A 23124-nucleotide genomic window follows, 5' to 3' on the forward strand; every position below is an offset into this window, starting at 1 on the left:
AAAAATCTAAGGGCGTGTTTAGTTCCTCGAATTTTTTTGAATTCGGCTACTGTAGCACTTTCGTTTTATTTAATAATTAGTGTCCAATCATGAACTAATTAGACTCAAAAGATTCATCTTATCATTTACAGCTAAACTGTGCAATTGATTATTTTTTAAACTACATTTAATGCTCTATGCATGTGTTCAAAAATTCGATGTGACGAGGAGTCTTGAAAATTTTTGGGAACTAAACATGGCCTAATACGTTGCTTGAAAAAATAAATAAGCTAATACTTGATGATGCGCTGCCCCGCGACCGAGACCCCTGGTTTAGACTCATCCATGAGATTAGTGGAAAGGTCGTCGGACACGCTTTTGTTGCTGGACGAGCTACGCTGAGAAAGATGAATTTGCGGGTTTCCCCTTCCTCTCACACTCGCACCCATCATATTTCATCTTTCATGCTCCAGAGTCAAAAGGCTTCGCTATATGGCATACGAGGTAGTATGACCCAACTGGCTCATCGCTCTCAATTATTTTTCTTTTCGGGTGATAGTAACTTAACCGGAGGATAAGATCCATTCTATGGTCCCAGAATAATTCGTACGATGAGTATTGTTTTCCTTTTTCCCCCAATTAACAAGTAGTGCTCGTGAATAACGCGGACAATTTCGCCATCGTCTACAAATTAAATTACACCCGAAAAGGAAATCCCCGGCCACTTACTTTTCAACTGGACTAGAGTCCTAGAATAAAAAGTCCATTTAAAAGCCTAGAAGAAGAAAGTCCATCCAGTTCCTTGCCTTTATTCCAATTTGACACCACAAATTAACGTGTTCATATGCATGTATAAAAGCACGACAATTCATGCAAACTCCTCCACAGTACTCGTGGACTATTCGAGTATCCATTCGTCTCTTCAAACCATTGCTGCGTCAACGAAACAAAGACGCGGCTTGTGGTGGTGAATTCAGAATTCAGAAACCGTTGGATCGTCCAGCGTTCGTCTCAGTACCCGGTCCGGTCGCGCTCACCGATTCACCAGCTGCTTGCCGCCTCTCGAAATGAATCCAGACGACAAAAGGTGAGGTGGGGGAGAGAGAGGCGTAGGGAAAATAAAGGCCTCGACGACGGTAGATGCCGCCGGTCGTCACCATGTACGTAGCATCGCTGTGCCCGGACCCCAACAGCTCCGGCCGCCCGGATTGGTTCATTGAACCTGGACACCTTCGCGTCGTCACCCTGCTTCGCCCATCGCTTTGGCGCTCCCGCCTACATAAAGAGAGATCCAAGTGTCCAAGGCTCCAAACCAACCCCAACCCTGAAGGCCTTGAAGAACAAGCTTGAGCCTTGAGCATCCAGCTGTCTGTCTGTGTGTACATTGTTGTGCTTGTGCCCAGCAGCACGGCCATGATGACGAGGACGAAGGTGACCGTGGACGCGGGGAGGGAGGCGGAGGAGATGAGGCGGAGGAACGCCGAGCTGGAGAGGGCGGCGGCGGAGGCGGCGGCGAGGGAGGAGCGGCTGCGGCGGGAGCTGGAGGCGGCGCTGGCGCGGCTGGCCGTGGCCGAGGAGGCCGAGGAGCGGCTGTGCGTGCAGCTCGGCGAGCTGGAGGCCGAGGCCGTGACGCAGGCCATCGAGTACCAGGAGCACGTCAGGGCGCTCTCCGAGAGGCTCGCCTTCGCCGACGCCGTCCTCAGCAGGCCCTCCAGCTCCGGGTCCGGGATCGCCGCCGGCGTCGCGGGCAAGGGATTGATGTGATCCAGCGGCATCACCGGCCAGTACAGCATCTCACCGGCAAGCTGGTGATCGTGTAAAGGTGTGAATGATTTGTTGTTGTTATTGTTGCTCCACGACGACGATTGGTGTGTGACGTGTAGAGCGAGGGTTGTCAATTAGCTTGAGATGAATACAAGGTATTAAAGAGATCAGTCGCCACTTGATCCTTCTATCTAGTTATAGCTGGTTCTTTTTTTTTTATAAAATGGAACCAGGATAATTTAGTTTTTGCCCTCCGTTTGTAATAATAAAAAAACCCTTCAAGTAATCTTCTTTGCAGTCTTTGATGACCCCCCAACATCAGCCAGTAGAAAAAGTGATATAATTAGTTAAGTTGGACAGCAAAGAATGCCCCAACATCAGCAAGACGGTGATGCTAGTATTACTCTCTGGGTGGGGCTGGGATGGCGGGGGGGTAGATGTGCCGCTTTCATGTTTTATCACCAGTTACAAAAGTACGTAACAGCTGACAAAAAGAAGATTAAAGGAACTACCATAACTAGAGTTCAACAAAAGTTACGGCTGACGAAAATAAGAAGATAAAATGAATAATTTACAGGGTACCAATGGTACTAGTAGAGTATAGAACAATTCAATTGACTTTATTGCCACGACCGGATCAGAGTTATTCACAGAAGTATGAGCTAGCAGGGACCGGATTTTCCGAGAAAGCTGGAGCACGACTCACAAAAGCAAGAAAGTTCGTCACGTTTGCATCAATCATTTCTCCCGAAACAATTTGTGTACACAATTCGACCGAACCGTACGAGGGAGATGTGCGTGGTTGGGTTGAATGAAGGATAACGAAGACCAAGTCCTGAAAATACTGCAGGACACAGCACACAGGCGACATTGCTTAACAACGACTTCTGAATCCTGCGTTTTCATACATTTAGATGGAAAAGGACTGCGCATGCTGCCAGATTTAGCATTAAAAAAGAGAGTGACGTAACCATGGACCATATCAGCACAGCCCAGATTATGTTTTCATGTACTTATGAATATTTTCTATTATAACATATTAAAATTTTTAAATATAATGCTTTCCTCGGTATATCAAAAAATTATGTCAACTGGAGTGGCATGCCAACTGTATATGATAATGGCAAGAAAGCAGATACTAGAGAGAGAATATCAACTGAATCATGAAAAAGTATCTCAATAAAAAAGCTGGCATTATGTAAAGACTATCTGTTAATTTAATTGCCATCTAATCTGAAAAACTACTTCAAAGTTCATCAAACACTAAGCATTTGATGTTCAGCTACCAGAGTTTATATTTCAACATGGTTGTCGTGGAGCTGCAACCACGGCCGGGTGGCGGAAGGCACCCGCCCTAGCCCAGAGGGTGTGTACTCGGGGGTTAGCTAGTGCCAGTTAGATTTCACTCAAGAACACGATGAACACAGCAAGATTTAGAGTGGTTCGGGCCGCCGGAGCGTAATACCCTACGTCCACTGTGTGATGTATTGCCTCCCCACGAGAGTGTGAGAGTTGCGAGAGCTTGTGTCTGTCTGGAGATGTCCTGTGCACAGCGAGCGCCTCCCTTTTATATCTCAAGGGAGGCGCGTACATGGCTGCTGGGACCCCGACAAGTGGGCCCAGCGATGCGGTATAAAATATCGTATTGTTCATCATTATGGCGTTGCAGGCAAAGGAGATCTTTCTCTGGATATCTTTGCCTGCTCTTGGAGTCTCCCGTTCAGCATGTCTAGGCGCTGTCTTGTCGGAACGGCGCCCGTCGTAGCCAGCGGCGTCGCCTGCCACGTAGCTGAACGGCTGTGTAGGGAGCGGCGTAGGTGGCATGATGGAAAAGCGTCGTGCCGTCGTATCCATTTAATGCTTGAGACGGGTTCTGCGCGGGCGCGGCACAGGCGGCCGCACTGTGCACCTTGGTAATACGCGGTGCACAGCGGGGCCTGACAAAGGTTGTCTCGCGTGCTGCGGCTGCAGAGCACGCGTCAACCATCCGCATTAAATGCGGTGGGTGGGCGAGTCCCCCTTGCGGAGGACTCGCGCACGAGCCCGCGCCCGTGCCTCCGGGACACGTGGCGGCTCCGGACCCCCACACGGTAAGGGGGGTCCGGATGGCGCAGGAGGTCCCGGACCCCTATGGGGGGTCCGAGGCCTCGGCTGTCGGCTCGGAACTTCCCTTCCTTAGAGTCACGTGGCGTCTCCGGACCCATCCCCAGGCGGGGAACGGGTCCGGGGCCGTTGGCCTGATGAGGAAAGAGCCTGACCGGTGGGGCCTGGCTTCTCCGTCCTTACGCGTAGTTTTCGGATAACTACGCGGGTCCTGCCTTGCTGCAGTAAGAGTGGGTATCCCTGCTACAGGGTACTGACAGTGGCCCCCGGGCCCACCTTGGGGGAGGTAAGATCCCGCAGGTGGGGCCACTACTGCAATTTGGCTCTGCATAGCTTGAAGCTTCTTGCTGCAGAGGTCTTGACCGGCTTTGACTATCCATCGGATTGTTCGCTGCCTCATCACATCGCAATGGCTTATTGACTCGTGGCCCCCACGCACCTTGGTACACCTAGTCATGCGCGCGACGCTCGGCATTCTTGCGGCCGGAGTAAACGGATCATTTACCACCGGTGCAGTTCCCGAAAAGCTCGGCCACGCCAGCGCTTAATACGCGCACGTCAGCTCGGCTTCCGCCTCGCTCCGCGCGCGTGTGGGCGACGGTTCAGATCCCGTCTTTTCGCACCCTTGTTGGTTACCCGCTCACCCCGCCAGGTGGGCCTGGGCCCCCATGTCATGGACTGGGCGGTTAACTCCAGGTGCGGGCGTCGCTTGAGTTTCGGCGACGGTTCCGGGGCGCGCTAGTTGAGTCAGGCTTTATAACGGGGCGTACCGCATTCCGCGGTTGCTTTCCCGCATTCGTCTTCTTCCTCCAGCCTTTGCGCCCCTTTGCCTTCGAGCTTTCCTTGCCCTTCTCTCCCCTACGCAGGCTGCTCCTCACTCCACCAAGAGATGGCATCCCTTGTTCATCCCCGCCGCTTCCAGACCGAGGGAGAGTTGAACACAGTGCGCCGCCTGCTTGGGTGGAGTGCTCAAGAGACCGGCTGGGGGGTGCGAGCAGGCTCGGTTCCCCTCGGCAACCTCCGCGCCGGGGAGTTCATGTTATTCACCTCCCACGTCTCCGCCGGCATGGGACTGCCGATTTCTTCATTCCTGCTGCTGCTGCTGGAAGACTTCGGCCTCCAACTTCAGCATCTGACGCCCCACTCCCTCCTCCTGACGTCCATCTTCGTGCACTTATGCGAGATGTTCGTGGGAGTGCGTCCCTGCGTCATCCTCTTCCGCTACTTCTTCATTCTGGTGAGGTCCGGAAGGAGCAAGGACGAAGTGGGGGGGGGGTACTACTTCCAGATAAGGAGCGACCTGCCGACTCCTTACATTCCCGGTCTCGCTGGCGGAAGGTGGGAGGAGTGGCGCAGGGATTGGGTGATCGCCACCACCGAAGCCAACGAGCACCTCGCCCTGCCGACTGAGGGGCCCGCCTCCGACAAAGCATCCTCGTGGCACGTGCTCGGCGACTTCGTGAAGCGCCGGATCGCCCCCCTGAAGCAGCGGCCGCGCCCTGCTTGGAGCTTCGCTGGCCTCAACGACTGCAGCAGGACCCACCGCGGAGAGGGGAGCGATCTGTCCCAGGAGGCCCTGGAGGTCCTGGTGCGGAATGTGACGGGGGACGCCTTCATTCCGGAGAACCTGATCCTCCCGCAGAGCATTGTCCCCCTCTATGAGGACCCCGCGAGGGTGGCGGTGCTGGCTACCCTGCCAACTCTGGACGACGGGGGACTGGCCCCATGCCAGACCGGAGGCGACCCGAACCGTGGGCTCCGGATCCCTGGCGCGTCCGGGAATCAAGCTACGCTGAGCGCTGCGGGATCCGGCGCCACCACGAAGGGGAAGCAGGCCGCAGCTAGCAGCTCGGCCGCAGCCGGCTCCAGCCGGGCACAGGGCAGCTCCGGTGCATCGTCGGGCGACGCAGGCCGGCGCAGGCTACTCCGGGGCGACGGGACCCTGGTCTCGGAGCCCGCCGCGAAGCGCCAGAGGTCTTCTGAGGGCGCAGGCCAGGGTAGCTCCCGGACTGCCGGCCCCCACGGGCCCTCTGGGGCGACTGGACCACCACCACCATCGCCGCCGAGGAATTCCTCCCGCCGGCAGCAAGAGCAGCAGCAGCAGCCGCAAGAGCAGCGGCAGCAGGCACGCGGGCGGCAACAGCAGCAACAGGTGCGACCCCGGGTTGCGCCCATGCCGCAGCCACAGGGACAGCAGCAGTGGAAGCAAACCCGGGTTGCGCCTGCATCGCAGCTGCAAGGGCAGCAGCAGCAGCAACAGCAGCAGCCGCAAGAGAAGAGGCCCGGGCTCCGGGGACGCTGGGTACCCGGTACTTCTGGGTTAGTGTCATCCTGCTCTCTTCCCTTGCGCCGGTGCTCTGTCTCTCTCTCTTTTTTTTTGAAGGCTTCTCTGCTTTGTTACCAGGGCTCCTCGCCCCAGCGGTTCTTCTACCCTCGCCGGCACATCGGCAGGTGCCCAGGCGGTGGCGGCCTCGGCGTCAACAGCGACGGCGACAGCAGGTGCGGGACCCTCAGGTACGGCGAACTGCTGCTAGCTCCGTGGCGCATGACGTGATGCTGACTGGCGTGTTATTTTTAGACTCTGCAGCGCACAACGCGGCGGGGGCGCCGGTGCTGGGTGCAGCCGCACCCGACGCGGCGACGGTGGAGGCGCCGATACTGAACGCAGCCGCACCCGACTCAACGGCGGCGGAAACGCCGGTGCTGGGTGCTGCCGCACCCGATGCGGCGGCGGCTGAAATGCCGGCTCTGGACGCCGCGGCCCCCGACGCAGCGGCGGCGGAGGCGCCAGTGCTGGGCGCAGCCGCACCCGACACGGTGGCGGAGGTGCCGGTACTGGGCGCAGCCGCACCTGACGTATCGGCGACGGGGGCGCCGGTACTAGGCACAGCCGCACCCGACGCGGCGGCGGCGGAGGCACCGGAGCTGGGCACGGCCGCATCCGCCACGGCGGCAGCGGGGGCGCCGGAGCTGGGCACAGCCGCACCCGACGCGGTGGCAGCGGAGGCGCCGGAGACGAGTGCCGCAGCGGAAGCCCCCACCTCCAGCTCCGGTCCTGTTGCAGAGGAGGAGTTGGAGGTGGTCTTTGGCAGGCGGCTCCTGCAGCTCCAACTCCCGGAGGAGGATGCGACTCCCCTTCCTCAGGTGCTGTTGCAGGTTCGGCGGTCGATCGAGGAGGCAACCTCCTCCGCCGAGGTGGCCTTCCGGCGGGAGTGGTCTGCTCTGGAAAGCGAGCGCCAGCGCCTCTCCGACTGGCACACCCGCCTGGAAGCGCACACGAAGGCTGAAGCCTCCCGCGCTGCGGAAACTCGGTCAAAGCTCAAGGCGGACCAAGAGGCCTACCGAGCCAACCTTAGGAAGGTGTTTAACCGAGAGTTCGCAGTGTCAAACCGAGAGAAATCCTTGGCGCAGCGGGAGCAGGACTTCACCCTGGAGGTTGTTGGCTTCGCTGCTCAGCGGTCCGACCTCGAGGCTCACCTCGCAGCTCAACAATCCGAGCTGGAGACTCGCAGCGAGGACCTCGAGGTCCGGAGGCAGGAGCTCGACGTCTTCTCTGCGACTCTGCAGGGATGGCGTGAACAACTGCAGGAGAGAGCCCGCCAGCTGACTGCCGACGAGGCGGTTTTGGAGGAGGGCCGGAAATCCCTCGCGAAGCAGGAGGCCCATGCCACCGGCATAGAAAAGGAACTCGGGCGCCAGCGTGAGTCGCTCAAGAAGTTGAAGGACCGGGCGGAGGAGAGGGAGGCCGAGCTCGAGGAGAGGTCCCGCGGGCTCGAGGAAAGGTCCCGCGAGGTGGAGGTGGCCAAAGCGGCTCTGGACACCCGGGTGCAAGAGGCGGTCCGGGAGGCGGTCCGGAAGCACCAGGAAGACCAGCGCGCTGAGGCCCAGCGGATCACTGACTGGGCGACTGAAGCGAGCCTGGCGCTGGTGCCACTTGGTCTGAGCCCGATCCAAGTGGCGGAGCCGCCAGCTTCGATAGCTGACGCCCTCCCGGTGCTGAGTTCTGCTTCGGATAGGCTCCAGCGCCTGGGGCCAGTCCTTGCTGGACAGCTTGAAACCGAGGGCCGCGAGCTGATCCGGCTGGTGGCGGAGCACATCCTGACCTGCCTCCGGAGCCACGACCAGACCATCTCGCCGGCGCCCGTGGTCGATGGCCCTGTAGCGGAGACGGAGGCCGCCGCTCGGGAGAGCGTGCAGGAGGTCGTTGACTTCGTTGCCGCCTACTTCAAGCGAGAGCCTGCAGACCCTTGAGCTGGGCATTGTATCTTTTTCCTTTTGTATTATGTAACAAACTTTGTACTAGCTGAAATTTTTGAAGTAGAAGAAACTTCAACTTAGCTGTTTGTCTGTTGTTGATTTGCGGCATGCAGCACCCCGGCGCCCTGGCCCCCTGGCGGATAGGTTCAGTTGATTGGACCTGTCTGCCACGTGAGTCGTAGGAGATATTCCGGACCTCCTTAGCATAGGGCTGCATAGCCTGTAAGACGAGCAAGCGCCTTGTTCCCTGTGTAGTATACAGGACTACAGATAGAAGGATCAAGTTCGCTTATACAGTAGCAATGATACTGTAACTTAGCTTATTTGACGCATGCAGAATCCATTCATGACTGACTACCATCTAGACTGGATCCTATCTTGCATGAAATCTTTGAAACGGATACTCGGACCCCCTGGTAGGTAGGCTCAATGGTTTGAGACTGACTACCACCAACCAGGCTTTAACCTGTGTACCACTTCAAAGTTATAGCTTAGTAGCAGACCCGCGGGGCTCAATCCTGACCAATCCCAGGCTGGTACCAGGTCCAGGGCTCTAGATGCGCAGGTCCAGGTAGTTCAGTGCTTGCTACAGAGTGGTGGAGTGCGTAGGCTTAGGGTACGGAACCAGGCTAAGGCACTACACAGGGCTCCGGACCGCTCCAGGAAACAGCACGATCCTTCCGGACCTGGCTTCATCGTCCCAGACTTTTCGCAGCAGTGGGTGAGGTCGCTTTGTTGTACTCGATCCTTTGAGATATAAGGCTGGACATGCTGTATTGATCTTAGGAGGCCAATTGCTGAGCTGGAACGAGGTCCGGGCCCCTAATTACCCGGCTCCAGGTACTAGAGCACTCGTTTCAGGGTGGTGGAGTGTGTAGGCTTTTGGGTACGGAACCAGCTAAGCGGCTACACAGGGCTCCGGACCACCCCAGGAAACAAGCTCCCGCTCTCCAGAGTTGGTCCCTAGGGGCGCGGACCCCTCTCCAGCAGCAAGAGGGTCCGGATCTGTACAGCAGTCCAGCAGCTCAATGCAGATCTTAGTTGTAGCAACAAGAGCAGAGGTCCCCGCGGGGGTTAGAGAGGTAAAAACTTGAGAATCGGCATGCGAATTTAAATTTTGACACAAAGACAGAACTGGGAGAAATTATTTCCTTTGCAATCTTGTTGTACATGGCTTGCGCGTTGGATGCCAGAGACCGGGTTTACGAGGTCGGACCTCTACCGTTCTGGGCCGCGCGTTAGCCGACGGTGCGATGGATGCCAGAGGTCGGGTTTACGAGGGTGGCCCCCAACCGCTCTGGGCCGCACGGTAACTCTATCTTATTACAAATGAAAGGATTATTTTCCGGCTCTGCCTAGGTGTAGAACTTACGCAGATGCTCTATGTTCCATGGGTTGGGCAGCGGCACTCCATCTTCTGTGGCGATGCAAACGCATCCGGGCCGGCATACCTCTGTGACCCTGAAGGGCCCCTCCCAGCTGGGGGAGAGTTTGTGGAGCCCTGCTCGGCTCCGGATCCGTCTGAGGACGAGGTCGCCAGCCCGGAGCTCCCTGCTGTGCACGAACCGTTGATGATAGCGCCGGAGCGCCTGGTTGTAGCGTGCGTTTCGGATTGCTGCTCGCCACCTTCGCTCGTCAACGAAGTCCACGTCGTCGCACCACAGCTGCTCCTGCATGGATTCGTCAAAGGCCTGGACCCGTGGTGAGCCCAGGTGAATTTCTGGGGGAAGGCATGCTTCAGCCCCGTAGACCAGGAAGAACGGAGTCTCCCCGGTGGCACGGCTGGGTGTGGTCCGGTTGCCCCATAGTACGCATGGAAGCTCGTCAACCCACTTGGCACCGTGCTTCTTCAAGCAGTTGTATGTGCGGGTCTTGAGTCCCCTTAGGATCTCTGCATTCGCTCTCTCAACCTGTCCATTGCTGCGGGGATGTGCTACGGACGCAAAGCATAGCTGGATGCCGATGTCCTCACAGTACTCTTGGAAGAGTCTGCTTTTGAATTGGGTCCTGTTGTCCGCGATAATGCGGTTTGGTACGCCAAATCTGCACACAATGGACCTGAGGAATGCGACTGCTGATTTCTTAGTGATATTCACCACAGGGGTAACCTCCGGCCACTTTGTGAACTTGTCGATGGCGACATAGAGAAACCGGTACCCGCCGACAGCCCGGGGGAATGGCCCCAGGATATCCACACCCCACACAGCGAATGACCATGAGGGCGGAATCATCTGCAGAGCTTGAGCCGGGGTGTGAATTTGCTTTGCATGGAATTGGCATGCTTTGCAGGACCTTACCAGCTCAGCCGAATCCTGGAGTGCTGTTGGCCAGTAGAAGCCATGCCGAAAGGCCTTGCCAACAAGCGTGCGAGAGAAGGAATGACTTCCGCACTCGCCTCCATGGATCTCCGCGAGCAACTCGCGGCCCTCTCCCTGGGAAATGCACCGCATGAGGACACCGTTGGCGCCACGGCGGTAAAGATCCCCTTCTACCACCGCGTAGCGTTTAGCCAATCGGACTATGCGCTCAGCGGACACATCGTCATCAGGGAGGATGTTATCTTTCAGGTAGTCCCGGATCTCGGAGATCCATGCATCGGGAGCTCCCTGAGTAGGTGGGTGTGGCCCTGCGAGGTCACCAGGATCCTCAACAGGGCACACGGCCCAGGTTGGGCACCACAGGTGGAGTGCTGCCGGGACCGCTGGCTTTGAGGTGCTAGCTTGATCCCCTTCTCCCAGCTCGGCAGGCTGGGCGGTAGGTCTCAGCAGCCGTCTTTCGAAGACACCCTCGGGCACGGGTGCCCAGGTAGATGCTCTCGCAGAGAGATCATCTGCTGCTGAGTTGTGCTCGCGGGGAACATGTTGTAGTTCCAAGGCGTCGAAGTCCTTCTCGAGCTTCCTCACGTGTATGAGGTATGCCGCGAGCTGGGGATTGTTGCAGTTGCAATCCCCTCGGACCTGCTTGATGATTAGCTGGGAGTCCCCCTTCACCAGAAGCTGCTGGACCCCCAATGAGAGGGCTTGCGTCAGGCCAAAGATCAGAGCTTCGTACTCCGCCATGTTGTTGGTGGCCTTGAACTCAAGGTGCACCATGTACTTCAGCTGATCTCCGTTTGGGTCGATGAGGACCACACCAGCCCCGGCCCACTTCTCGCGGGCGGACCCGTCAAAGAAGAGTGTCCATTGAGGCTCGGTGAAGACTGGTGTCCTGATTTCCGGCTCCGGGGGTCCAGCGTTGACGACCGGACCCCCAGGATTGCTTGGTGAAGGAGTCCACTCCGCTATGAAATCAGCCAGGATCTGGCTCTTGATTGCATGGCGTGGCTGGAAGTCCAGTTGGAACTCTGCCAGCTCTGCCGCCCACTTGGCGATATTGCCTGTGGCGTTGGAGTTGTGCAGGATCGCTCTTAACGGGTAAGAGGTCACTACGACAACTCGGTGTGCCTGAAAGTAGTGGCGCAGTTTCCTGGACGCAATAAGTATCGCATAGATAAGCTTATGCGTCTCAAGATACCTGGCCTTCGCCTCGTGGAGGACTTCACTGACGTAGTAAACTGGCTTTTGGACGGTCCGGACCCTGGTTACCGGGTCCGGCTCGCCCTTATCCACCACATCAGGTCCTTGGGCCCCCAACGGCTCTGGGTTCCCACTGGCACAAGGCTCGTCCGGACCCCCTTGTGCGGGGTCCGGGGCTTCAGGCAGAGGTGAGGCTGACGGGCCCCCGTGTCCGGGGTCCGGCTCACCATCTTTGGCCGGGGAGACCCTGGTGTCCCCCTGGCGAGCTTGCTCCGTCCTTTCGGCGACCAGCACCATGCTGACTGCCTCCGCAGACGCAGCAAGATACAGAAACAACGGCTCACCGGGCTCTGGAGCCACCAATACTGGCAGCGAGGTGAGGTGCTGCTTCAGCTCCTGGAAGGCCTGCTCAGCCTCTTCGGTCCAAGAAAATGGACCGGACCTCCTCAATAGTTTGAAGAAGGGGAGGGCCCTCTCAGCTAGCCTCGATATGAAGCGGCTAAGAGCAGCGAGAGATCCAGTGAGCTTCTGGACATCCTTGATGCGGCCAGGAGGCCTCATCGCTTCGATCGCCTTGATCTTGGCTGGGTTTGCCTCGATGCCTCGATGTGAGACCAGGAAACCCAGCAGCTTCCCTGCTGAGACGCCGAAGATGCACTTCTCGGGATTCAGCTTCGTGCGCGTGGCGCGGAGCCGGTCGAAGACGAGGGACAGGTCCTCCACTAGTGTTGACCCTACCTTAGTCTTGACCACAATGTCATCGACATAAACCTCAACAACATCTCTAATCAGATTACAGAAGGTTTTGTTCATAGCTCGTACAAACGTGGGTAAGGCATTCCTTAGACCATACGGCATGACAATGTAGCAATAAAGCTCATCTACTGTTACAAAGGCAGTATGCTTCCTATCCTCTCTAGACATATGAATCTGGTGGAAACCAGAGTATGCATCTAGGAAAGACAAAAGGTCACACCCGGAGGTGGAGTCCACGATCTGATCGATACGCGGAAGAGGATAGGGGTCTCTAGGACATGCCTTGTTGAGGCTGGTGTAGTCGATGCACATCCGAAGCTTCCCGTTGGCCTTTGGGACGACGACCGGATTGGCCAACCACTCGGGGTGGTGAACCTCTTCGATGAAGCCGGCATGTAGGAGCTTGTGGACTTCTTCGCGGATGAAGTTTTGTTGCTCCACGGACTGCTTCCGAGGCTTCTGGCGCACCGGCGTGGCGTCGGGGTAGATCCTCAGATTGTGCTCGATCACTTCCCTAGGGATCCCGGGCATCTGTGACGGTTCCCAGGCGAACACGTCGACATTTGCCCGGAGGAAAGCGATGAGCGCGTCTTCCTATTTCTCCTCCAGGTTCCCCGCGATGCGGGTGGTCCTGGTGGAGTACGCTCCAATCTGCACCGTCTTCACGGGAACATGGTCCGGATCGGACGGTTGGACCTTGGGAGCCTTTGCGGGCGCCTTGGGCTGCGAGGTGGACGGATCCTCCTCGGAACGCGCAGCCTCTGCCGCCAGAGCATGCAGTCTCTCAACTGCAGCGACGGCAGCGGTGCGGTCGCCCTGCACGGTGAGGACTCCGGCAGGGGAAGGCATCTTCAAGACCAAATACCCATAATGAGCAATGGCCATGAAGCGGTAGAGCGCCGGCCGGCCAATGATGGCGTTGAACGGGAGGTTTACTTCCGCAACATCGAACAGAACGCTCTCTGTGCGGAAGTTCTCCTCAGTCCCGAATGTGACCGGCAATGTGATGCTCCCCAGAGGGAACACCGGGTGTGGGCCCACTCCAGAGAATGGGCGAGAGGGAGTCAGCTTGGACTCCGGGATCTGCAGCTGCTTGAACACTGCATAGCTGATGACATTGAGGCCTGCCCCACCGTCAATCAGCACGTGATAGAGCCTTACGTTGGATATGACGGGAGCGGTGACTAGAGGTAGTACACCAGCTCCGGCCATATTCTCCGGGCAGTCGGATGGCCCGAAAGAGATGGTGGTGTTCATCCACCTCTGGTGCGGCACCGCCTTCGGGACCCCCGGCTTCACCGAGAGGACCTCCCGGCGAAGGGTCTTCACGTCCCGTCGGGAGACAAGCTCCCAACTTCCGCCGTACATTACGTACAGCTTCTTGCGGCGGTCGCCGTTGTCGGAATCGGAGTCATCGTCGTGGTAGACGCCCTTCAGCTCTCGAGCGGGGGATTGGTACCCCAGCTCCTTCTCCCCGGCGGCGGCCCCGCTGTCGGAGGCCTTCTCTTTGCCTGCCCGCTGGCGAGGAGGAGGTGAGCCGTCTTTGGAGGACTGCTCACGCCGCCCACTGACCCGCTTCGCGAGCTTCTGGATCTCGCGGCAGTCAGCGGCGCTGTGGCGTGCGGTGGGATGCACTGGGCATGAACCTCCGCTCCCACCTTGCGGGCGAGGGCGTTTGCCATGTGCATTTTGGCCCCCAGCCGCTGCTGCCACAGCCGGCGCCGCCGCTGGCGCCGCCGCTGCAACGACTGGTCCACCAGATTGCAGTTCCCCGCGATTCCGGTTCTTGTTCTTCTTCTTCTTGCCACCACCCTGAGCGGTAGCACTGGAGCCGCCAGCCTTGGCGTCTCCGCTTTGGGGGGCTGAGTGCCATGCACGACCCTCAGCGGCCCTGGCACACTTGTCTGCCAGGGAGAAAAGCGTAGTGACGCTTTCCACCTCGTGCGTCGCCAGCTTCTCGAGCATCTTCTCGTCACGTACCCCCTGGCGGAAAGCAGTGATAATAGATGCATCTGAGATACGAGGAATGGTACCCCGTACCTTGGTGAAGCGCGAGATGAAGGCCCGGAGCGTTTCTCCGGGTTTTTGCCTCACGGCGTGGAGGTGTGCCTCCACACCATGCTGCTGGTACGCACTGGCGAAGTTCGCTGTGAACCTCGCACAGAGCTCTTCCCAGGACTGGATCGTCCCATGTGTGAGGTTCATGAGCCAGGTCCGGGCTGGCCCAGACAAGGCTACATGAAAGTAGCTTGCCATGACGGCGCCGTTACCACCAGCCGCTGTGATGGCAGTAACGTACACCTGCAGGAACTCCGACAGGTTAGTGGTACCGTCGTACTTTTCCGGCAGGTGGGGGCGAAACTTGGATGGCCATGCCACTGCTCGGAGGTGGTCCGCCAGCGCAGCGCAGCCCACCCCAACAACTGGTGCGCCTGGCTGTATCCGGGTGTTCACCGGGGGCTTGGGTGCCACCATGTCCAAGTCGGCGTTGAGGTTACGGCCCTCAATGTTAAGACGGCACTCTCGCGCCCTCTCAACGGAGACGCGGGCATCCTCTCCCGCGCGCCGACGGTTGAGCTCCGCCCGCAGGTCTTCTGTTCGTGCACCCCTCACGGTAGAGGAGCGCACGGACGCCGACGCACCGTCCTGACGCTGGTGGTAAGGTACCACCGCGTTGCCGGGCGGAGGTCGTTGCCCAGTCCTTGCAGAACTGGGGAAGGCCTGAGCCAGGTGGAGGAGACGGTCAACGTCGTCCCGCCACTGCTTCAGGGCGTCTGGCGAGGCTGCCTCAGCCGGGGGGTTGCGAAGCAACTCCCTAGCCGCTGCCAGCGCTCCGCCGCTCGCAGCTTGTGAGGGGGCCCTTGATGGGCGCCCTGACTCTTGTCGGCGAGCAGCGCGCGCTGCCGCCAACGGTGGCTGCTCCGCAGGCACAGTTGCCCCTGGAGCAGGGACACGAGGGGCGTGTGGCGTGGAGGACGCCACACCCTCCGTCATCTCTACGTCGTCCACACGAACCATGGGGACGAAGAGGAGATGAACTGCAACCAGCTAAGTCCCCTACCTAGCGCGCCAAATGTCGTGGAGCTGCAACCACGGCCGGGTGGCGTAAGGCACCCGCCCTAGCCCAGAGGGTGTGTACTCGGGGGTTAGCTAGTGCCAGTTAGATTTCACTCAAGAACACGATGAACACAGCAAGATTTAGAGTGGTTCGGGCCGCCGGAGCGTAATACCCTACGTCCACTGTGTGATGTATTGCCTCCCCACGAGAGTGTGAGAGTTGCGAGAGCTTGTGTCTGTCTGGAGATGTCCTGTGCACAGCGAGCGCCTCCCTTTTATATCTCAAGGGAGGCGCGTACATGGCTGCTGGGACCCCGACAAGTGGGCCCAGCGATGCGGTATAAAATATCGTACTGTTCATCATTATGGCGTTGCAGGCAAATGAGATCTTTCTCTGGATATCTTTGCCTGCTCTTGGAGTCTCCCGTTCAGCATGTCTAGGCGCTGTCTTGTCGGAACGGCGCCCGTCGTAGCCAGCGGCGTCGCCTGCCACGTAGCTGAACGGCTGTGTAGGGAGCGGCGTAGGTGGCATGATGGAAAAGCGCCGTGCCGTCGTATCCATTTAATGCTTGAGACGGGTTCTGCGCGGGCGCGGCACAGGCGGCCGCACTGTGCACCTTGGTAATACGCGGTGCACAGCGGGGCTTGACAAAGGCTGTCCCACGTGCTGCGGCGGCAGAGCACGCGTCAACCATCCACATTAAATGCGGTGGGTGGGCGAGTCCCCCTTGCGGAGGACTCGCGCACGAGCCCGCGCCCGTGCCTCCGGGACACGTGGCGGCTCCGGACCCCCACACGGTAAGGGGGGTCCGGATGGCGCAGGAGGTCCCGGACCCCTATGGGGGGTCCGAGGCCTCGGCTGTCGGCTCGGAGCTTCCCTTCCTTAGAGTCACGTGGCGTCTCCGGACCCATCCCCAGGCGGGGAACGGATCCGGGGCCGTTGGCCTGATGAGGAAAGAGCCTGACCGGTGGGGCCTGGCTTCTCCGTCCTTACGCGTAGTTTTCGGATAACTACGCGGGTCCTGCCTTGCTGCAGTAAGAGTGGGTATCCCTGCTACAGGGTACCGACAATGGTATTTCTGAAAATAATTAAATATTAATAATGGTGTGTGTCAGATAGTGACATAGAACCCCAGTTTTCAAAAAGGTTTCTAGTAGATTCAAATATACATTGCTTCAGTTATTATACATGTTCTGATTGGATTGCCTCTTCCTGTCCAAGCTATCAAGTCATGAAACTGGTAAATAATTCTTCAAACAGGACTTAAAAGAAGAATTTGTCCAGCAATCTAAAAGTTTAGCAGAGTAAAAAATCAATTCAAAGTTGCAAGTTGATCCTGGGGTATGGGATATTGTTAGCGAGCAAAATCCAAAGAGGGCCCAGAAACGGAAATTGGTGCAGTATAATCCAAAACATGACACAGCAAGTCTGAGGCCCCACCACAACCAAAACCATGTGGTGTAGGGATTGGCCACATGCACTTACCAGGAAAGCATCATATCAAATATGAGATTGCCCTAACAAAAGTGTCTCAGTCAGGCATAAGGAAAGAATATCCTGACACTGGAAAAAGAATATTCCCATATATGGGCACAACAAAACAAAATTGTGACCTAAGGCTTTTCCTTAGAAGATGTGAAGCAGTGTAAATCCAAAAAAATAAAACCAGTCAATATACTTTACCCAATTACGCACAGCACACTCTAAACTCTGAAGTAGGAGCAACATGGTTTAATAGCATGCAAAGCCCAAAGCCTTGTGTGCTACAGAAGTGTAGCATAAGTACAGTTGAGCCAAATTGGATTTGTTCAATTCCCAGTCCCAAGCTTATGCATGTGCAATTTTTTAGGTGTAGTTATGACCATGTACAGTCATGAATCAATCCAGGAAACATGACATCCTACTTTCCATTAGAACGTAATCGGCTGCCACTGCCACAATTTCAGCAAAGAAGCTTGCTGCCTAACTAACAACTGCTCTGTGTTATGGTCCATGACTCTGCACCACCTTGATCTAAACAAGGGTATCTGGAGATAGAATGGAAAAAACAAAGAAAAAGTGCCCATGGAAAAAACAAAGAAAAAGTTCCCATGGAAAAAACAGGGGTGGTAGTGTTCTGAGTCTGAGTCAAAATCAACTGAACTGGGGAAACCAAATTAAATTATAGTGCTTGTTAGTTTACAAATTTCTATCTTTTTCTTTCTCTATCTTAAATTTGTGTACCACCCGTTGGGCTTTATTTGTAGTGTACCTCAACTTTGCTTGAGACTAAATGTCACAATCATTGCTGTTAGATTACAAATTAACTATTTTGCTCCCCATTAAACTGTTGTATTTTATGTTTCAATGTTGCCTTTCAACAGTTGTTACATCAATATATGCAAACGACAAACCCCTCAAAATTCCCCCAAATCGTCTCTTACATCTTTGAATTTGCAAGCTCCACAAACCTACAGTTTCTGATTTTTTTTTTCCTAAAAAATACTTAATAGTACTCAATGTCCATGTTAAGCTACACGACAGCATTTCTTGCAAAACACATCCACTGAGCATCCATTCCAGTACTCCTTTTTTATTTGTACATCCATGCAGTCAAGCTTTCAAAACTTGATCACCAATGGTCCAATACGTTTGAAACTACGAGGGTTTTTGTTTGGAAAGGGAAACTATGAGGATTGGACAGATAAAAAAACATATCACTAGATCAATCGGTAAATGTACTCTAATAAAATGATAATCTTATAGTATAGTAGAATTATAAAGTTAGGAAATAAGGTGAAATTCCATCTCATAGACCACAAAAAAGTCAATGTCTTCGAGTAGAACACAAGGAACATTGGTTTTACTGATTGAAATGTTAATTCTGTAGGTACATTTCAGTAATCATACAACAGTCAAATGAACTAGAATAGAACTATTTCAGGAAGCCTTTGGATCCACTACCCAACTTTCACCACAACTGGTGTACAAAAAAAAATGTGTTGCATGTAATCTCTTAAAAATCAAAGTAGAGCGTCACAATCTCTTAAAATACTAGAATGAGGCTGTAATCACATATTCATATGTCTAATAAACAACTCATGTAGATTGCCAATTTTCGATGAAAGGTATATACCTCTTGTAAGTGGGAAAACTCAAATACAGCTGCCATGTCGTCAGATGATATTCTCTTGGTTACCAGAAAACCTTCATACGAGAGGTTGAGCTCTAGTGAAAATAAATACTCCCCCACCACCAATCGAACGACCCAACAGCATATCACGGTCAAGGTAAGAAAGATAATATAGTCCTCCAGGTGATCGTCTGACATTCAATTCAGTTTGATAAATACAAAAGGCAGGGAACATGAGAGGAAAATTTGTTAGAATGGAAAAGTACCTTTCAGGACCACTAACAGGAACTTGAGCTCGAAAGGTTTTAAGGAACTGCAATATCTGCATGAACAAGCCCGATACAAAATAAATAAAAGAAGGCAACGTATGGGGTGCAAACCAAGCTCCTATGCAAACTATGCAAACCAGCGATCAGGACCCCAGGATTCTAATCCAATGGCTAGAGATGAAGGTGGGCTCTTTTAGCACTTAAACCCCCCAGCAATCCTCTCCTAATCAAACTTTTTGCAAAAAAACACCCCTAGAATCCCAGGCACCGGTTCAGTTCCTCCCCTGCGATCGGTTCCGTTCCGATCTTTCCTGCCGCCGCGCTAGCGATCGCTGCTGGGCTGCCGTCGCCGCGCCCTGCGCCTGACGCCGCCGCCCCCTGCGCCTGACGCCGCCGCCCCTGCAGAAAACGATCGCTGCAGAAAATTGAAAAACGTTGCAAATTTTAATTGGATGGGTTTTGTGAATTTCGTTTGTCGTTTGTTTTTGGTCTGCAGGAATTGGAAGCACTGGTTTTTGGAGCTGACTTTGGGTCTTGCGCAGGAAGGCACGAGCCAAGGCAAGTAAGCAGCGTCCTGCAGGGGTTGCTCTCGCTTGGGCCTCGTGCAGCAGGGGGTCATCTTCCTGGTATGGGGCGCACACGAGCGGGGTCATCTTCAGCGGCGCGGTGGCCCAAGCAGGGCAGGCGGCCAGGTTCAGCAATCCACCAGACCACCAGCAGCGCGTGGACTCTCTTCTGCGGCGCAGGGGCGGCGGGCTCCTGCCTGAGGCGCAGGGGCGACGACGGCAGCCCAGTGATCAGGGCGATCGCTAGGTCACGCACGGCTGCAGGGGAGGAACCGAACCAGTGCCTGGGATTCTAGGGGTGTTTTTTTGCAAAAAGTTTGATTAGGAGAGGATTGGTGGAGGGGTTTAAGTGCTAAAAGAGCCCACCTTCATCTCTAGCTATTGGATTGGAATCCTGCGGTCCTGATCGCTGGTTTGCATATGCATAGGAGCTTGGTTTGCACCCCATACGTTGCCATAAAAGAAAGGCTCCTTTCTGAAAAACTTAGGATGGCAACATTTAAACCTGGTATATTTGTCCAATAATAGATGATAAAAAATGGCAAAAGACAACAAGAATGATGACATGTTGCATGCTGTGGTAACAGCAGCTCTCAAAACTACAGAATCTAAAACTGTATAATGGGAACCAATGAAATCTAGATATGCTGGTAATTTTCAATGACCAAGAATGAGAAAATAATATATAGTGAAATTAATGATAAATGCAAGTTAACAGTAACTTATTGGATATAAACTGACAGGCTGGCTTACCTGAAGGCTCAAAAATGACCGAGGAAGTATAGCAGGAGCTATTAGTGCTTGAAGCTGCTCACTAATCTTGATATTTTCAACAGCAACCTGGGAAACAATGGATCTTAGATCAAATTAGCAACTAAAGTAGAAAAAAACACGGATACAAATGAAAATGAAGATGTATTTTCTTTTTCTGCAACAAAAGAGGGCAGAATCTCTACTATTCAAGAAAGCTGAAGGGTTGAAACAATGAGTTCAGGTCAGGAGACAAGTGCCAAAAGTGTAGGCATCGCAGAACAGGGAAAACAATAGCCACATCAAAGGTCAGCACTTACTTAAACCTCCCCAAAATGATAATGCAAAAATAGCCCAATATTGCAAATGACTTGTACGCATCATCTAGTCAGTCTCGATCTACCAGTGACAGGTTGTCTGCTTGTATAGCATTTAGCATCATCTTGCATGTGAATTGAATTTTGGAGAATGCTTACTGGCAATGTAGCTCGAATTGATACTATGCTACCTAGCAAGCATGTGTGCTTCATGTGTGCTTTTTTTAACATAGCAGACTAAATATCTCGCCATATAAATGCTAAATCTTTCCATTGCAACTTTTTTCTTAGATAATTATAATTAGATATTTTCAAAAAGGAATATTACCTCCTCAAATTGAAGAAAGATGTTGCGCTTAGACAGGACAAGAAATTTTGCAGAGACCATCAGTGTTGCACCTTCTTGGTCCTATAATGATTTCTAAAAGAATCAAACATGAAAGAAGCTGAAAAGATAACAAGGGAACCACCCTTTTTCATTTTGACTGCATAGTACACAACATCCATACGACACAATTTTGTAACCATTGCAATACCAGCACACCTCTGGAGTCTGGTCTCATTCGCAATCAACCGAACACAGGTGTAATAATGACTTACAATTCCAAGTTTTCGATATATGCCAAGAGGCACAACACCCTTACAAGGTTTACCTCTAGCAAGTTCTCGATGCTCCACCGTACAACATTCCTCACAATTCCACCATCTGACTGATCTTTGCACTCGAATTTCTGGTAGATTTGCCCCACCTGCATTAATAGATCCAAAAAAAACACCGCCCTTGTCACAAGGCTTCCAATACTTCCCCCCAAATTACTCAAAACGATTGCATAAACACACCAGTAATAAACAGTAATTGGCCAAATGCACTATCCAGAGAAAGCATCTTGTTGATAATGATATATGAGCAGTGGAAACTCATCATCTCCAATAGCTCAAGTGTTCAACCTGTCGAGAGACAGTATAAAGCCCCTAAAAAGAGACAGTATAAAGTGAACGGAACTGAACTTAAAAGGCACTTTTCAGCAAGCATCCCTCAGTATCAAACATTTAAAAATGTGGAAGTTCCCAATGTCTCCAGTAGTCCAGTTGATCTCAAATGTAACGGTAAAGCCAATTGATTGCTAGGTGATAGCTCTTAGTACGCAACTAGGCATCCGATTGCAACGAGGAACTATACGCGAGATTAAATACCTGTAGGAGTGGGAGCCTCTCGGCCGCCTCAAACAGCACGAGCACGTCCGACGCCGAGGTGTAGCATAGCCTCCAGGTGCCGTCGAGCTCCGCGAGATCAAGCGGCGCCCCCTCCCCGGCGCCGAGCTCCTCCACGGCCACCTAAACATGATGTACCAAATCAAACCGAACCCCGTCGCCGTTTCACAAACGGCGCCACGACGCGTGAGTACAGGATGACTCTAGAGTAAGCAGCAGGCGTCGTACGTACGACGGCCTCCTCGATGGCGGCGCGCTGGTCGGGCCCCGCCGCGAATCCGCGCCGCGTTTCCTGAACCGCACGCAGCAGCTCGTGCTTCCTCCGCTCCTTGTCCTCCTGCGAAACCAGAGAGCGTCAGGGAACGTCGGGTTTTTTTTTTTTTTTGCAAGAGGGCGAGGAGCTCGCGGAGTAGGTACGGGGGAGGCCGAAGCAGAGAGCGGGGCCGCGGCCGCCGCCGCGGCGACGAGGGACCGGCGGAGACGGAGACGGGGCTCGCGCAGGCGGGAGGCCGGGGGCGGAGACCGCGCCTGCGGCGGCGTGGCTGGGAGGCGGCGGAGGGAAGAAGGGGCGGCGAGCGCCATTTTTTTCGCGCTGCTCCTCGGTGGCGAAGTGGATGAACCACGAAGAGTGGCGCGGCACAGGCACAGCCGCAGATCGGTTTGAGACCGTGGCCTCGCCTTTTTGCTATTGGCAGCTTGGCATCCCCTCGCGGCCAAACCTGCCGTACTCCCGTCCGCTTCGCTTTCGACGGCCTGGATAATATTTCAGCCGCCAGAACAACTGCTCAGCGTCCGGCATGTCGCGCAAGCGCAAGCGCAATGCGCCAGCTGCCGGCCCCGGCCGAGAAAATTGGGATTCTGTCTTTACGAGGAGCAGCTTTCGTAAGAATGCCATTTCGCAATTAGATTTTGCCCTTTTATATTGTGCCAACACGCTGAGGATGTCAATATAATTTTTTGAAAAAAAGTCTACTTAATCTTTTAAACTATTAGTGGTAGTCTACTCCAGCCATAACTTTAAAACCGTCTACTTTACCCCCCAAACTATCCAAAACCGGATAAATAACCCCTCTCAGACGGTTTGGACGACGGTTTTGCTACAGTAACACGATTTTATTTTTTTCTTTTTTATTTATTTCCACTAAATCTTTGAAAAATCATAGTAAATCACAAAAAAATCATAAAATAAAAAATTTAATTTTGTTGGACTCTACATGAGTAGATCTACACAGTGAGCACATAATATGGTATAGTTTTGTACAAAATTTTTAATGTAGCTTTAGATATATATTTTTCTATAATTAATTGGAATAATTCATATGTGCAGCTTTTATGGTCCAATTGGGGTGACATTTTAATGGTAAGAAAATTATTGTATGTTTGAACTGTAATAAAAATTTCATACTCATTGGACCCTGTATAATCTAGTTATAGATTTATTTAGTTTTATGCTCGTTAAATCTATG

General features: G+C 54.1%; 2 protein-coding genes across 7 annotated transcripts; one reads left to right on the forward strand and one right to left on the reverse strand.

The window, feature by feature from the left end:
* Positions 1 to 1169: 1169 nt before the first annotated feature.
* On the forward strand, positions 1170 to 2040 carry LOC120688452 (protein RESPONSE TO LOW SULFUR 3-like). The gene has a single exon (XM_039970781.1). It carries the CDS (start codon positions 1393 to 1395, stop codon positions 1741 to 1743), a length of 351 nt encoding a protein of 116 aa, XP_039826715.1. The 5' UTR covers positions 1170 to 1392; the 3' UTR covers positions 1744 to 2040.
* A 244-nt stretch (positions 2041 to 2284) lies between these two features.
* Positions 2285 to 22330, reverse strand: LOC120688451 (probable plastid-lipid-associated protein 10, chloroplastic). Of its 6 annotated transcripts, none has more exons than XR_005681092.1 (9): positions 22076 to 22321; positions 21891 to 21995; positions 21641 to 21781; positions 21100 to 21195; positions 20775 to 20855; positions 20133 to 20219; positions 18811 to 18866; positions 18548 to 18735; positions 2285 to 2587 (listed from the first exon to the last, which is right to left on the reverse strand). XR_005681092.1 is itself a non-coding variant. In XM_039970779.1 (8 exons), the coding sequence occupies exons 1-8, from the start codon at positions 22238 to 22240 to the stop codon at positions 18621 to 18623; spliced, it is 846 nt and encodes a 281-aa protein (XP_039826713.1). In that variant the 5' UTR covers positions 22241 to 22320; the 3' UTR covers positions 18247 to 18620. The 6 variants fall into 6 exon arrangements, 2 of the variants coding, with proteins under 2 accessions (XP_039826713.1, XP_039826714.1); XR_005681093.1 differs by having other exon boundaries at positions 2285 to 2637; XR_005681091.1 differs by lacking the exon at positions 2285 to 2587 and adding an exon at positions 17735 to 18069.
* Between the last annotated feature and the right edge of the window lie 794 nt (positions 22331 to 23124).

Source organism: Panicum virgatum, chromosome 9N (assembly GCF_016808335.1).
Source record: "Panicum virgatum strain AP13 chromosome 9N, P.virgatum_v5, whole genome shotgun sequence".
In the NCBI taxonomy this organism is placed as follows: domain Eukaryota; kingdom Viridiplantae; phylum Streptophyta; class Magnoliopsida; order Poales; family Poaceae; genus Panicum; species Panicum virgatum.